The sequence below is a fragment of the Vigna umbellata genome, chromosome 4 (genome assembly GCF_029865625.1).
Source record: "Vigna umbellata cultivar VRB3 chromosome 4, Vumbellata_1.0, whole genome shotgun sequence".
Taxonomy (NCBI): Eukaryota; Viridiplantae; Streptophyta; class Magnoliopsida; order Fabales; family Fabaceae; genus Vigna; species Vigna umbellata.
The window spans coordinates 33,015,423-33,031,842 of record NC_142168.1 but is presented as its reverse complement, the minus strand read 5'-3'; the positions used below and the strand labels follow the sequence as shown (position 1 = coordinate 33,031,842).

General features: G+C 31.9%; 1 protein-coding gene across 4 annotated transcripts; it reads right to left on the bottom strand.

The window, feature by feature from the left end:
- Window positions 1-4,039: 4,039 nt before the first annotated feature.
- LOC148199940 (cycloartenol synthase) lies at window positions 4,040-14,095 on the bottom strand. 4 transcript variants are annotated; one of them, XM_088111746.1, is made up of 20 exons: window positions 13,938-14,068; window positions 13,769-13,838; window positions 13,451-13,656; window positions 13,053-13,238; window positions 12,766-12,855; window positions 12,493-12,687; window positions 12,333-12,417; window positions 11,712-11,878; window positions 10,870-11,058; window positions 10,445-10,558; window positions 10,104-10,226; window positions 9,905-10,027; window positions 9,734-9,832; window positions 8,269-8,325; window positions 7,832-7,878; window positions 7,576-7,719; window positions 7,217-7,394; window positions 5,261-5,341; window positions 4,502-4,585; window positions 4,040-4,251 (listed from the first exon to the last, which is right to left on the bottom strand). In XM_088111746.1, exons 3-20 carry the CDS (start codon window positions 13,646-13,648, stop codon window positions 4,138-4,140), a joined length of 2,274 nt encoding a protein of 757 aa, XP_087967872.1. In that variant the 5' UTR covers window positions 13,649-13,656; window positions 13,769-13,838; window positions 13,938-14,068; the 3' UTR covers window positions 4,040-4,137. The 4 variants fall into 4 exon arrangements, with proteins under 4 accessions (XP_087967872.1, XP_087967871.1, XP_087967869.1 ...); XM_088111745.1 differs by having other exon boundaries at window positions 13,769-13,876; window positions 13,956-14,035; XM_088111743.1 differs by lacking the exon at window positions 13,769-13,838 and having other exon boundaries at window positions 13,938-14,095.
- Window positions 14,096-16,420: the final 2,325 nt, after the last annotated feature.

Here is a 16,420-nt window from a genome sequence, read left to right as displayed (position 1 = left end):
CTTTAAAAATAAATGTGATATAAGTTTAAACGTAAGTAGTGAAATTATATTAAAATTAACTTGTTGTTATTTATAATAATTAAAAATTAAAAATAAAATTAAAAAGAATTTGTCGGAATAAATTTAGAATACATTTTCTTAAATAATAATTTATATATTGTTATTGCAACTATTGTTAACATTTAACTATAACAATAATTAATTTTTGTTAGAGTTATTATAAAATTATATTAATTGATATGAAATCAAAAGTTAAAAAATCTATAGAATTAGTTATAATGAAATTTGCATATCAAACTTCTTGTGTAGGTTACCAACATCCACCTAACACATCACTGCCAAATAACATTTCCCAACTTCATTGCAATATTGGCCATGGATATGGAGATGGACTACACATCAACTATCACTAATATTTTTCAGTTTTGCATGGCTTCATCATTTCCTTTCACTTCACTCTTTAATCAGTTTTCACAAAAAAAGAAATGATGCAAATGTTGACATCAAATTCACTGCATAATTGATTCCACCCTCCAACATCTTCCATGAACCGATTCCACCCTTTTCAAACATAGATTAATTATAAGACTTGTAGAATCAATTCCAGCCTTTTAAAACACATCTAAAATCGATTCTAAACATTATGTAATAGTCCATAATCGATTCTTATCCATAATGGATTCTAAACCCCATGCATTCCCTCCCACACGTGAAACCCATTCCCTCAAATTAAAGTGAAGAGTGTTTTGGTATTTCACTCGTGTAAGAATAGTCCATTCCACCAAATCTTCATACTGATACATGAAATGTTTTGAATTTCTCTCTAAAATCCTTGCAAACAAATTGTCTCAAATCCTTTGAAATAAATGTATTATTGATAAGTGTGAAAAATACATATTATTTATGCTTATTAATAATATTAAAGTTGTAATTTTATGACTTATGTGTTTTTCTAGTAGAAAAATGTAATAATTGTTAGGAAAGTTGTGTTAGATCATTGTACAAAAAATTAATGCATCATGAAAGAATTCATCAGGATGTTCTCGCTAAGCCACTGATGATTTGCTTAGCTAAAAAGAAGGACACTCGCTCATCAAGTGAGATCAATTAACAGAAGAACAATTGAGTCTTCACTCACCAAATACCTACTTATGCGCTCAACAAATTATGTATTTCTGGGAGTGGTTATTTAGTCGAGAAAGAAAGAAAATGAGAGAGTTGTTAGGAGAAACATGAAGAAACTCAAGAAAATTGGTAAAGGCTATTTCAAGGCATCAAAACGTCCGAATTTCATCAAATGAGTATGTTTTAGATGACTAGGAGTAGTTAATTTCATTTTTCATTGGGATTGACTATGATGTAATATTTCTATGCAATATATCGTTGTTCATTTATATGTTCTTTCTTGAATTTACTATCATTGTATGAAAATATAATGCTATTTGAATGTCTCTGCTTACTGGGAAGTAACTTTGAACATGGACAGAGATAGAACACCTAAGTGATTGGAATCTAAGGATAGACTCAATAACTTAGTCATTCTAAGCATTTGACTTAATGTAAATTGTATGTTAAATTGACTAAGAGATTAACAATTTGATATATGAATTTAGAACTAATTGTCAAGGGATTAGGATTAATATATATTGATGTGAATGTTTGAATAAAATAATGATATGTTGTATAGAGTATTATCTTCATATGATTCATTAAACCCAATTTCAATGAAGTTTCTTTCTAAATTTTAGTCACAATCTCTAAAATTATTATTATTACAATTTATTTCCGTAATCATGAATTCAATCATCGTCATATCTATGTTGATTTTGATAAATAAATAAGATTAGACAAACAAGACACAAGTTCTTTGAGAAAATGATACCTGAAACTTCTATTTATTATTTATAATAATTTGATACACTTCCTGTACCAGCAGGGATCGGACGCCGTACGGAAGGACATCCACGTCATCGGACCACCAAACGGACCGGCCGCCCACATCATCGTTTGGGACCCAGGAAACTACCCTTCTACTTATTGTTGGGAAGGGTTAGGCAGGGCGGACGCCCATGTGCCCAAAATCAAGACTCGTCCGAAGCCGGCTGCCCAGGCCGTGGACCCGTCAGGGCGGGCCGGTCAGGAGGATAAGTCCCGCGAGGGCGGCCGACCGCGTCACTAATCAACTTAGCTTAAGGTAAGTAGGGGTTAAAAGCTATTGGGCTGAATTGGGCCGTGATTAACTTTTCACTAATCCCAAGCCCATAGCGAAAACTATAAATACACATCTAGAGTGAGTGGTAGATAGGTTGCATTTACTGTACATTGATTACTGTCTAAGAAAAACGAAGATTGAGGAGCGAGTACGGAGAATCCGGCGTACGAAGCACGAGCAGGTGCAGACGTGGAGACGTTGGACGAACACAGCCCTTCACATCCGAAACATTTTCCAAAAATATTATTAATTACTCCGTCACAAATGAATCCTCACGCATGCATTAATAGTGTTATCCATTGAAACAACATTGCCTTATGTGTTACATTGTACGAAATTCCCCGAGTTCAGAATTTGACACTACATTGTGTGGTCAAGTTCCAGCAGTAGGTTTGGAAATTGCTTCTTGTACCCACTCATCTTTCCACCCACACCTGTCAAATATACGAAAAAAAAACCTTATAGGTTTGAAATTTAACCCTAACTTCTTCTACTTCTTTCACTTGGTCTCTAGTAAATGCGATGATGATTGTCTCGTCTTTATTTTCCAATATCTTCGATGACAACTTAGTGTTTTGGGAGAGTGTTTGTCTCCTTTATTCTTTCCTTAACCGAATGAGAAATCTATGAAAACGTGAAAAAAGTAATTAGAAAAATCCTTTTCGAAATGAAACAGCATATACTTTCGGAGTGGTTTTTTCAGAAAATATATTTATACTTTCGGATTAATCTCTCCGAAACTCATTAACCTCTATTCTGGAATCATTTTTCATTTTCCGGAACACAAACTCAGCATAACTATTATGGAATTACTTTTTCTTTCCCAAACTCTATTCAATTACTTCTGAAATGATTTTTCCGGGGTGTTACATTACTCTTCTGGAGAAAATGCAATTCTCACTTCCACAAAAGGACACCAATTTTCAAACAAAGATTCCAAAGTAAAACTGAAATTCCAGAAAATGAGGAAGTGCAGGTCGAAATTAATGGGGTGCAGAAAGCGATTGCAAGTAGGTTTTAGGCGAGCTGTACACGACCTATATTTGGAAAAAAGGGGTGAATGAGTTGAAACCGACTTTAAATCAAAAACATTACCCCAAGCGACTTAAATCCCAAACAATTACCCCAACTTGGCATTGCTTGAAGGAAGTAAAATCAGCCCAGAACACATATAGGTTGAGATAATCTTTGGAACAATTACTCCCAAGTTGAAGTTGACATTACTTGAAAAAAGTATTGTTGCATTTAAATTTAAAGTCGTGGTTGAAGGAACAATTTTGGACATTTTATTAAATTTTAATCAATAATAAAAATGTATTTGTAAACATTTTCAAAATTCTCTTACTGATAATGTTCAATTGTTGTTTCAATTTTTTTATTATTTTTATCACCAACACGGTCATTTAAATTTTTTTGTAAATATACTACTTTTATTTTATCTAATGCATATTAAACAGGATACAAATTTATCAACTATTTTATTCTTATTTTGCTGTCGTCTCATATTCATATGTATCATATCTTTAATCTTGATAAACAAGCCATTGAGAAGACACTACAACACACTCATGTCTTTCCAACAGTGAATCATAAACAAATTGAATCGATTGCCGGAAACAATTTCGTTTTTGACCCAAAAGAAGTGACAAACATTTATATCTCTATTTATGTATGTATTTAATTCCTCTGCCGCAGGGAAAGCAGGAGAGGCGTTTAAGAGTGAGTAATAGAAAAAACGTACAGGCATTCTCCACCAGTTTGCTCTGCTTTCTTTTTAGCTGACAACTAAACTCGTTAGTCACAAGCATTTTAAGAGAGGCATGGAAATAAAAGAAAAATAGGTCGAAATAATAATAGTTATAATAATTTTTTCTTTTAATGTCTACAGGTCGAAATAATTGGGACCACACCTAACTAAGTCGATATTAACGGGCTTGCAATACATGGGATCGATATTCTCCCAACGCCCAAATGGGGAATATGTTTCTGTAAGCAGAGTATGAGATCATGCAATTCTTGTTGAAGACTCCCATTATTTCCTGAAGTGATGATAAAGTAAGGTCAAAGTTATTTCAACAGCCGACGAAGCAGCTATTTACTTAAAGTGAATAATAAACAAACGAAGAAAGATGCATCATCTACTATTGATTTCAATTAAAATCACTATAACTTTAAATCAGGAATGGATGCATGCTTACTTTCGCACTCCAATTACTTTACACATTTAAACACTTTATGTAAACAATACACAGTGTAAGTAGTAAATAAAAACAAAGTATGCCTTCATACCTGCTGGGGAAAGTCACCATTCTCCATTTGGGAATTTATCAAGTATGCAGCTGCCCGGTGCAGTGGAGTCGGATCTCTCTTGGCCTGTTACATTATTAACAAGGCAGTGGAACAACATAAGTACAATCTCGACATCATTTTTATTTTGTATTTCTCCGGCACAATAAGGAAGGGTCAGATATAAGGATGTAAATCAGAATCCATTGACAAAGTATCCAATTATTTGGGAAAATGTCAAACGTTCATCACATTTGGCATGGACATAATTATAAGCACATCAACTACCAATTAAAGGTAGAGGAAGATAGCTGATCATTTTCATACATTATCTTTAAGCTCCAATCAAGCTGTTATCACACATCACGGAAAGGAAATGAAGATAGAAAAACTAAATAGGATATTAACATGATATATAATATTTTATGACGATATTAGTACGACTAATTATATCATTATATTATAAATTTATTCAGCCATGGGCATATCTATATCTGAGCTTAAAGGGTGGCTGAGTAGATGTAAGCACCCTAATTCTCGCCAGCAGAGACGCTATTTTCAAGATTAAAGCTGTACAGGGCAGCAACCTTACCATTGCGCCCAGCATCACCCTTGTAGCTATCTCTAAACTGATTAACTTAAAATCATAATCGTCCTTTCTAAAACCAATGATTAATTGTCCTAAGCCGAAAAATGGGTGCTGTGCAACAAACTAATCAATACAATGGCTACATTACAAAATAGGTAAACTTTGCTTCATACCTGTCCAGCATCAATGAGAGCCAACATAGCCCACCCAGTGTTTACCACATGAGACCTGTTGCCTTCCAGATTTGAATACACCTGAACAAAGACAAATTGCTAGAAAGATTACTCAAGTAATGTCATTAATTAAATTGCTGAAAGCAATCCAGCTCGGTGTTAATTTAAATCTTGATGCAAATTACATTTCCACAACCACCTGTAATAATTATGTTCATCATTTCATCTTCTTGAAGTGAGCTTTCCCTTGATATTATTTTACAAGTAACTACTACATTCCACTTCTCTAGGGACATATATATGAAATTTATGTTTTACACAGAAATTGAGATAATACTGCATTTCCCTCGGTGTTTAAAACAAGTTGTGAAATTTTGAATCCACTAATGCTATTAATTTCATTGTATAGTTAACTACCCAGAACGCATTTGATGCTACCCATGCCAACTTAGTTGACATGGACATCAAGAATAAAAACCAGTCGACTTAATTGGGACATAGGAAATGAGTTAGTACACTACGGGCTGTCAGTTGGGTAGTGAAATTCGATACCCGCTGTTATGGAATTCATTCTGCCATGATCAATAGCAGAACCGCAATTTGGTTTTTGAGGGAAACCCTAGAGGTTGTGAGAATTTCTCATATCTCTAGCGCTGTTTGTTATTCTTTCTTCTTGTTTTTGCAGTTCTCTCTCTTTCTCCGCTTTTCATCTTGGGGACCCTAACAAAATATAACTTCTTATTCACTACGTATACTCCGTTTAACAGAAAGGAAAGAAATAAAGAGAGTGAAAGCCAAAAAAAAAAGAAAAAAGAGAAAGAGCTGAAGATGAGTGAAAAGAAGATAGGTGTGAAAAACAAAGTTAAAATACTTATTATAACTTGATATTTTTATTTATTTATTCTTCTTATTTAAATTATTTTCGACGTTAGCAGCTTCGGCATTTTTCATCTCATTTTGTACGGAAAGTAAAGCCTGTCCACCACCATACCCTCATTTTTCTTACTTTCTTCATACTTTCCACTTTTCACAACCATCCACTTCCATTATCCTTCTTCGTTGCCACATCTCTTTCCAGCTACAAGTCCACCTTAGGGCTGACTACCAAAGTTAGTGCCCAAAGCAGGCAAATTCAAATAAAGGACATTTTAATTCTTGATATTATTGCATGTAGAAACGTGTAGGTTTCTTTATTAAAATCCATTTTGCCCACTCTTTTATAGCACTTTTGCACACATCTCTTGAACTTGAAACCAAGGAATGAGTGTAAAGGGGAAATACCGATAAGATAGGGCCCAACAGAAAGAAGATAAAGTGGTTCAAGGATTTTTTATTCGAGATAATTAAAATATTAGAATATTATTTATAATAATTAGTTTATGGTTTAATTCCTAAAATGAGATAATGACACTTGTAGGGTCATCCTTTAGCTGTTGGTATTTTTTAGGCTACATAGATGTACCTTTCTTACCTATGAATGAGAAATATTAATGTTTAGGTTAGTCTTCTTTACAGCTTAATTAATGATAGTGAATTTAGACCAGAGTAAGCTTATAAAAACCCCACTTGACAGGAAGCAGATAACTGTCTATGGAAAATACCCTAAAATTCTACCATTAAAGCCATAAAGAAGATAATGCATAAACATTCATATTCTTCATTCAATTTTTTTGATCGGCAATATTTTTCATTCATTGACTCAGATAAGAAGGGTACATTTATACAGCCTAAAAATATACCAACAACGAAATTATGGCCCTAAAAATGTCATAATCGAATTTTAGGGAATTAAACTATAATGTAAGTATCATGAATAATATTCTAATATTTTGATCATATCCTATAAATCCTTTAAGCACAAGACACTGGTCATACAAACATTGGGTAGTTGGTGCTTGCCATAGAATGTGCAGAGTAAAAAAAACTGATATTGACATTAGAAATAACAAAGTTGACCTTGTTTTGACAGGACAGATAGCTCTCTCCCCAGCCACCGGAAGGAAGCTGCTTGGACAGCAGAAATTCACAAGCTTTCCGGATGCTTGGGCAATTACTGAAACTCTTTCCAGCAGCAATCAATCCTTTTACCCCAAACCAAGCACCATAAGTGAAGCAAACTCCCCAAGAACCATACCTGTTTAGCAGTTTGAGTGATTAGAGATCTACTTAACAAAGAAAGTTCAAATCCATACAGAAACAGAAGCAGACAAGAAAAAAAAGCGTAGACCAAATATGAGATGTATGAATACCCCAAAAAACACACTTCACCATTATACACAATATCCATAGAAAATTCCCTGTTGGGAGGAGCATACCATGAGCCATCTGAAGCTTGTATATTTTCAATGAAGGCAGCAGATTTCTCTATACAACATTGTATTTCTTCTCGGCGATGTCCAGGATATAATTTCCTAAATGATGCCAAAGCTTGAATTGCTGCTGATGTACATTCCACATAACTATAGAGCACATAAGAAACCATCAAGTTAAAATAAAAAGTTAAAATAGTGGAATAAGAGGAAAAAAAGATAAATACAAAAACTGGTATTTAACAAACATTTGATAGCTTACGGATAATCAATAACGATGTCACCAAATGTTTCAGCCGGATTGATTAACTGACAACAGAGAGCATCATCAATATCAACATTTTGAGCTTATAGATAAAAAGTGTGCTTTTCAACTTATATGATTTTAAAGTAATCTAGCTGCTTATTTCCAATGTTCAATCATAATTTATTTGTATAGAAAGGAGAACACAGATAAACCTTTAGTGAAATTAAAAGAAGATATATTGTTATTGGAATTTATTACAAGGTAACATATTTCATAACATGTAAATGGAATTCAAGGAACAATGCCAAATTAGAAGCTTTAAAACAAGATATATGGATTTTGTTATTCTTGCAGGAAGATCAATATGCATAACCTGCCATCACACCTTTCACATTTCAAAGACGATATACTAAAATCTAATGAGAATAGGCTAAATGATGAGAGAGGAGTACCTCCAACCAATTATAAGATCGTTTAAGCTCATATGTTGCAAAACCACCATCTTCATTCTGCAAAGATACGGAAAATGTTTTTGAATTTAAAAATAGGAAATAAACACAGTAAATATATGTAAAAATTAACTCATTTTCATCTCTTCTACTACGTTCTTGTATATATAGTAATATTAAAATTGCCCAAATCACCAAGCTAAAATAAAGTGTGTGGATAATTAAAAACTGAAAAAAACACAAAATATGTATAAAAAATAAATCCACTTTTGATTCTTACATTCTTATATAGATCATAACTCAAGTAGTAATAAAATTGACCAAATCACCAAGCTAAAAGAATCAATTCACTGGACTCAATACATGAATAGATGATACAGCTTACAGAGGAAAATATACACACATAACTCCATCCAAATTATTAGCCAAAATGGTGATCAGCGACGTAAATGATAGTTGAAAGCTCTCATCAAAGCAATGGAAACTAAGTTTAGCTCATTCCCAAACTGAAAGCTAATGGCATCTCACCATACGCTTAGGCCAGTTGAGCTGAATGAGAAAGTACATATGTACACACACCACTGTACTATGGTGGTGTTTTACAAGAAAAAAAAATATTTCTGAAACTTGGCATTATATATCAAGACTAAGTTTAACAAAACACTGCAATCATAACCAGTTAGCTAATACATCTAGCTCTTTCTCTCTTTCCAACTATGTTACTAATGAAGCTTCAGCAATGTTTTAAAGAGAAAAAATGCATTTCATTTTCAACATAAATAGTTAAGCAATATAGGAAACAATTTGCAGTAAAATGTTACATGGTCAGGGACTTTAAAAGATCAGTGAAAAACTTAGTAATATTATTGATATTAACATCATATGTATCAGGGATGGCAAACCAATCCTTTTATAAATCTTTTGTTGGGTCCATCTACAAGAAAACCCATCAATTATAAAAATATAAAAAAAAAATTGATTGGACCAAATCCATCCATTTACTTTTATGGACAAGTAAAGACCCATCCATTATTCATCAAAATTCAATGGATTCTCCCATCAATTCTTAATGAATCAAAATTAATCCAACCATTTTTCCTCATAATGAAATCTTACATTTACCTTCTTAAGAAGTTTTCAAAAATATTTGATTTTTTTTTAAACAAATTATTTTTGAATTTTTTTAAATATAATTTTATTTTTCTTAAAATATTAAATTTATGGACGGACTGGAATTCATCCATGAAAATATTGTCAATACATGGATCAGATTAGATTTTTATTAAATGCATCAGATTTTTAATGGATCAAAAAGGATTAATAAAATTTCTTTATTCCGTCCAATTTGACAACCTTAATAAATATGAAAGGAACCAATAGTAACAAGTAATAGCATAAAATGATATACATGGTATATTTTCTCAAACAATTCAGATTATCTGGTTCGAATCACGATAAGTCTAGCTACCTGTAGTGAGAGAATGACATTTACTGAATCATATAATCGCTTCACCTCCAATGGCTCACCAACTACTTCTGGTGCAATTTTGGATAATGATAGAACAGCCTGAAAAAAAAAACATGAATCAAGAGAGAAGAATCAAATAAGAAAGTCTAACTTGTTTTTATCAATAATTACTTTCAGTCCTTCAGCTGTGCAATCAGAAATTGGCCATCCATGATCTGCAGTTGAAAAAGGCCAAGCACCTTTTGAAATGTGACGATACCATTTATTAAGATCACCTGGACAATCTTCTAAAACCTTTCAAACGAGAAAATTTCTTATCAACAAGGGAAAATCAATGTGATTTATTTACATGATAAATGCAAAAGAACACCTGGGAGTTCTTAATATAGGTATGAGCTTTTCTTATAGTTGGACCAAATTCTTCAATAAGGTTAGTTGAAATAATAGCTTGGACAGCAAAAGCAGTATCCCATAGTTGACTTCCATTGTAGCCCTGCAACGAAAAAAAATGGTTAAAAGTTAAATTTGTAACTCTGTTTTAATAAACTCTAACATAGGACATTAAGAAAAGCTCATTTGTGCAGTAACATTAGTTCCACATATTACATTATAAGGAGACATCATTATAGTATAGTATAATATATGTCCAATAGAATAAAAAATCACTTAATCATTTTGACAAGGTGAAAATAAGTTGATTTATATGTTCACCTGCATTTTCATTCCATCTTCAGCAATCCATAGATAATCATAAACTCTTGGAAGATGCAACTTGAAGGCCTCAGAATTTGGATCTTCCACCCAGCAGCAAAGCATATTTAACACCTGAATAATAATAATTAAGAATGATAATAACTAGATAGACAGTATTCCTAAGTATTTACTGGTTTCGATGGAAATATAAATTAATCTATATAAGTGGAGAATCAAAGGGCAGCTCAGGCATCCATAAAAAATATAAATGAAAATAAATTGAGTTGAAGGACATAAACAGTCAGCCCAGCAGAGGAAAACTAACAACCTATAGTTTAGCAGAATGTCAGTATTCTCATGCTCCTACTAAAAAGATGGAAATTTAAACAACAATCAACAATTTGAAAGAAGGTCCTAGTTGCCTGACTCCTTTAAACAATCACCTTATTTACAGGACCTATGCATATGTATCGTGTATTCTCATCTTCATAATGTATATGTTCCATTGTTGAAGTAAGAGCCTTCTCCCTTAGCTTTTTGCCAGGCCAATGCATCAGAATTGGCTCGAGGAAATTGTGTAGAGATCCCCAAAGAATATCCTGCACGAGTGGGTGAGGATAGTACAAGTCTTCCTGCACAAGAGCAAAGATAATCCATCTGTAATTCTTATCTGCAGAACTAATAAATTGGTAGCTGGAAGTGTGATATATAAAATCCCAAAATTATATTTGTAACTTCATCCATAACCAAGAGATCAGGAGTTCAATTATTGCTAACCCATTTAGCACATGGAAGTGTTGGTCTGTGCATTTTGTCCAACTTTCAAGACCAAATGGTTCATCCCCAAAGATATAAAAATCATTATTGACACTAGAAATGATAGCCTGTACCAAGGTGTTACAGAGGGAGCAAAGTTTGTCATAAGGATATGGTTGGCATTGTGATAAAATAGAATTCATAGCAACAAGTTGGTTATGAAGTGACAAAAGTAGGATGTAGTAATAGTAACATCATGATGGTCATTGTCGTGACAAGATTTCGTGGTGGTGATGACATAAGAGTAATGCTCAGGCAAGTTCTGGCATCAAATGACCAGGAAACCTGACATATGGTTTCACCAGAAAAAGAAGCCAAAGAGAGAGGGGCCATGTGTCCGAATGCCACTTTCAATGAAATGATTAGTATGAGTAGATCAAGAATATTCTATTGTGGGCCTCAAAATTAAAAATGCTAGTGAAACAATTATATAATATATTCATAGACCCAGTTTAGCAGCTTCACTAACCTTTGCACACAGATTGCGAGCTTGATCCCAGTCAATATCATGATATGGTACAGTATAAAGCTCTTTTCTCAAAGATAATATTGTTGGTGTGATTGGACCAATAAACCTCTTTCCATATAAGTAGGACATTGGCAAATAGACCATCCGGCAGTGACACCACATCCTTCCTGTAAGACAAAAAAAAATGATTTATTTCCAAGCTTAGAAAAGAATGAATGGAACATCAAACTATGTTCAAGATGACAGAAGACAACCAATTCAATAATGAAACTTTGAGGTTAAGAACCAACTTAAGCTTTGAGGAGAAGGGTAGGCATATAAATTGTTTAGAAGTAAACTTTAAGCCTAACTCAATTTCCAACACTCCCCTCACACCTAGGTATATACATATCGTCTGTGGGACTAGACATTAATAAGTGGTCCAATAACAGGTGAAATGATATACCCAACAAACACAAATCTAGTTAGGATAGGCTCTAACCCATTATTCTAATACCATGTTAAAAATTGTTCCTACTACAGAAATATTTTAATCACATCATTTCCTTTTCGTAGATTTCCCTAATATGTCTTCTCTGTGAACAAATTACAACACATAAAAATGGAATAAAGTGCAACAACCTGGATGAAATGGCAGAATGTAGGGAAGGAGCCATATCTCAGGGGGCAGAGGATTATTTCCAGACCATTCGTACACTCCAAGTACCTATCCCACAACAAAACTAGACATAAATACACCACGATATCAAATCTATCATCATAATAAGGTTAACATCTTAACTGAAAGCCACATCTTCCCCCATGACGTAATATGGGTAGCACCACCATGCTCTAGAATCCAGTCACGTGCCTTCTCCATCTCCCCTTCTCCATCATTAGGCCCCTCACCAAGCAATCTCAGAGTAACATAACTCAAGACAGAGCCAAACATGGTGCTTGGACCTTCAATGTGCAAACCCCACCCACCATCCTTATTCTGCAGTTACATTTAAAATTAGGAGAACTACTGGGAGAAGCTCATAGATTAAGGAGCAAAGTGGTATTAAGTCCTTACTTGATGGTTATATAGGTAACGACATATTTCCTTTTTATGCTCTTCAGTTAAAACTGCATTGAGTGCCCCAGTGATTGACAGAGTAATTACCTGTTAAATTTTATACCCACAGAGTATAGGGATCTCATGGTTATCAACGGAATGAAAGAAAAAAAAAATCTAAATACCAAACCAAATGAAAACAGCAAATGCTGTAGAAAATGGGTAAGTGTTTTCCGGAATATTGGTAATATAGCACAGAATAACAAGTTTGACAAATAAGAGGAAATGTTGAACACATAACTTACCAAGCCAGGCATCAGAAACATAGGACCTCCATAATCTCCCGGCCAGTGTCCGTCATGACACTGGAGAGTTGAATGGAAAGTTACAGCCCTTCTTAATGTTTTTGTCACAACGTCTTCGGTCACATCCTGAATATCTTTAACTCCGACTTTGGGTAAGACTTCATGGATTGGGTTCTCTCTTGCAAACTGCGTTGTTTTACATGGAAGAAAGACGACTGTATAGTACTTAAATAGTGAAAAGTTTTTACACGAGAAATGAAACAAGTTTGACAGCATAGTAAATGAGTAAAAGATGATATAATACAAAATTCAATGATTTGTTTGTTTGTTTGAAGTGAAACAACATTGATAGATAAATAAGTAATGTGAGAGAGAATTGAGCCATGGAGAAGAGAGACCTGCAAGCGCATAAGTAGATCAGAGCTGTGTTTTGTTGAAAAACGATTTTCATGGAAATTCTGGCGAGCTTTCTCAATCTCGAGGAGATCTTGAGGTGATCCGAGCTTAGGATCGAACTCCCACACCTGTCTTCCAACGTGATTGTTGAGAGAGCGAAGCCATGGACTCCCTCCCTCCGCAAACTTGAGCTTCCACATTGTCCTTTCTGAAAAAGAGGAACAAATGAGTGCATTGCAATTTCAGCTGAATGAAAAAACAAATGACACTAAATTATGCGATTGTGCAGAGAGTGGAGTGCCAAATGGAACAACATGAACCTGTGTTTGCTGGAAAGATCGATCTATCAAATCAAATACAATCAAAATCGGAAAAGAGAAATGTACTGCACTGCAGTGCAATGATTATTGATTCAGAATTTGCTTCTACTACAAAAATATAGCATCTGTCAGCAATGCATCACAGAACGCGTAGTGGAAACGTACAAACCTTTAATTTATAACGAACATCTACTGCCACCGGGGCGGGGGCGGAGCTAGCAAAGCACAAACAAAACAACTGCCTCTGGATGGATGTATGGATGATGTATGTATGTCTGTCTCTCTGGGCTAACAAGTTCCGTGTGTGGGTTTTGCAACTTTTATTTTATTATTTGTCCGCTTCTGAACACTTTTACTTATGCACCGCTGTATGACTATGTGACCATTTTCGTGATTGAAAGTGTTGGGCACTTTCCATTTCATATCTAAAAAGTAAAAATGTTATTGAAATATTCCTTAAAATATAAAATCAATTTCAATCTCATCCCATTCTTAGTAGTAGTGTGTTCATTTTTACAATTGTGCTTAAGGTTTATTTCTATGCTAATACAATAATTAAAATTGGAGTCTTGTATTAGTTGTAATATTTTATACAAAAGAAAAAATAAATTGAAAAAAAGAAAATAAACTAACAATGTTCAGAAATTAAACAATTGTTTCAATAAATTGTTACATAAATATAAAATTATTGACAGAAAATGCTAAAAAGTCAATTATTTTATGCCTAATTCAAAACAAGTACATATGAAAAGTCAACAATATCCTTTGTATTTTTAACCTTGAAAAAACTTCATCTAAATCCTTTATTCCTGTTAGGACGGACTCACTATTGAAGCCCATGAAGTCTCTGTTTTAGTTATAGTAAAAAAGTTTTAATTTATTTTAAATACGATTATATCTTTATTAAATTAATTATAAAATTATATTTGAAAATAAAAACTAATTAAAAAATTATAAGACAATGTTAATTTGTGTTAGTACTAAAAATTATATTTAAATAAAAAAACTCAAAAGATAAATTGTAAATAAAATTATGATATATTTTAATATAAATTGTTATATTGTTAGATAAAGATATTTTATTCTTAAATTTGTTTTAAGATATGGTTTAATTAGTTGCATGCACTTAGACCTTATATTTCCAAATAAAGGTTAATATTTTTAACCATGTAAATAAATTCAAATTGTGTAATTTATTAATGACTAAAAAATGTTCTCAAATGATTTATTTTAGTTCATAATTTTTATTCATAACTTTTATTAAATTATAAAACTATACTCAATTAATCACTTTCCAAATATAAAGATATATGTGCACCATGACTAACATAATAATAAATGAATAATAAAGAAAATATTATTATCAATTAAATTGTACTCAGTTGATTTAATTGTAGTAAGCAATTAAAAGTTGCTATTATAGACTGGAAATAAAAATAAAATAGTTTTTCAAACAATTACCCCTAAATGATTCAATTTCTTACAAAAAAAAATTATTAAAACAAAATGTTTACGTTTTTTCTAATTTAAAATGACATTTAATTAGTAATTATATGCAAAAAACAATTATATGTGCAATATTAGTCGTTACAATAAAACGAAATAACAGTGAATCTTTGTACACAGCTGCTCACATTAGTATTGAAAGAAATTAGTTTAATTTTTTTATATTTTATATATTTAATACTCTCAAATTTTGGTATATTTATAAAGGAATTTTGACATTCTAAAATATTTTTTTATAAATGGCCATTTATAAATATTAATATTCAAAGAAAATTTGAAACTATAAGTGTTACTATACAAATTAGATTTTTTTTATAAAATTATGATAAATATTAAAGTAAGGAAATTCATTTTAATTTTTACAATTTTAAAATATTTGAAATTACATTAAATCAATCATCCTATAACTACAATGATGTAATTTTAATTTAATAATTTTTTTCCAACATATTAATTAATATTTTTATTACTTTTCAGCAGTTTACTTAAATTATTCTACTCAATTAGAGTTTTTGAATGCATAAGCTAAACAGTAATGGCTGCATAAAAAATAAAATTAAAAGAAAAAATCACCCCTCTCTCTCTATATATATAAATATGAAGATAAGTACATAAAAAAAAGATAACAAGCAGTATTATGTAAGGATATTTTGTTAATAATATAATACGATGATGATAGGAAGATATTTATTTAAAGTAATAAAAATTATAGACATTAATAAATCTTGACTAATAAATCTGAGGTCAAAATAATACAATTAAAAAAATATATATTTAATCACTATTATTAATATAAAAAAGAGCACAATTTAATATAACTATATTTATATAGAAATCAATGTTATCTATTGTTTTTTCCAATCTTATTATCTTTATTTTCAATGTGAATATTTGTACTATTTAAAAAAAAATCTTTTATTTTATTTTACAATTTTGTTTTGATAATTTTGATTATATTAAAAAAGTTAAATATAAAACTAAATAAGTTATCAAAATAAAATGTATTTGATTTTCTTGTTCTTGTCAAATATTAACATAGTCCAAGGTTGATAAATTTTTCAACTGGAGAAGAGTATAACAATAAAATTTTTAAGTTAAAATTTTAAACTAATATTATCTTATTTATTAAAATTTAAAAGATAAGAT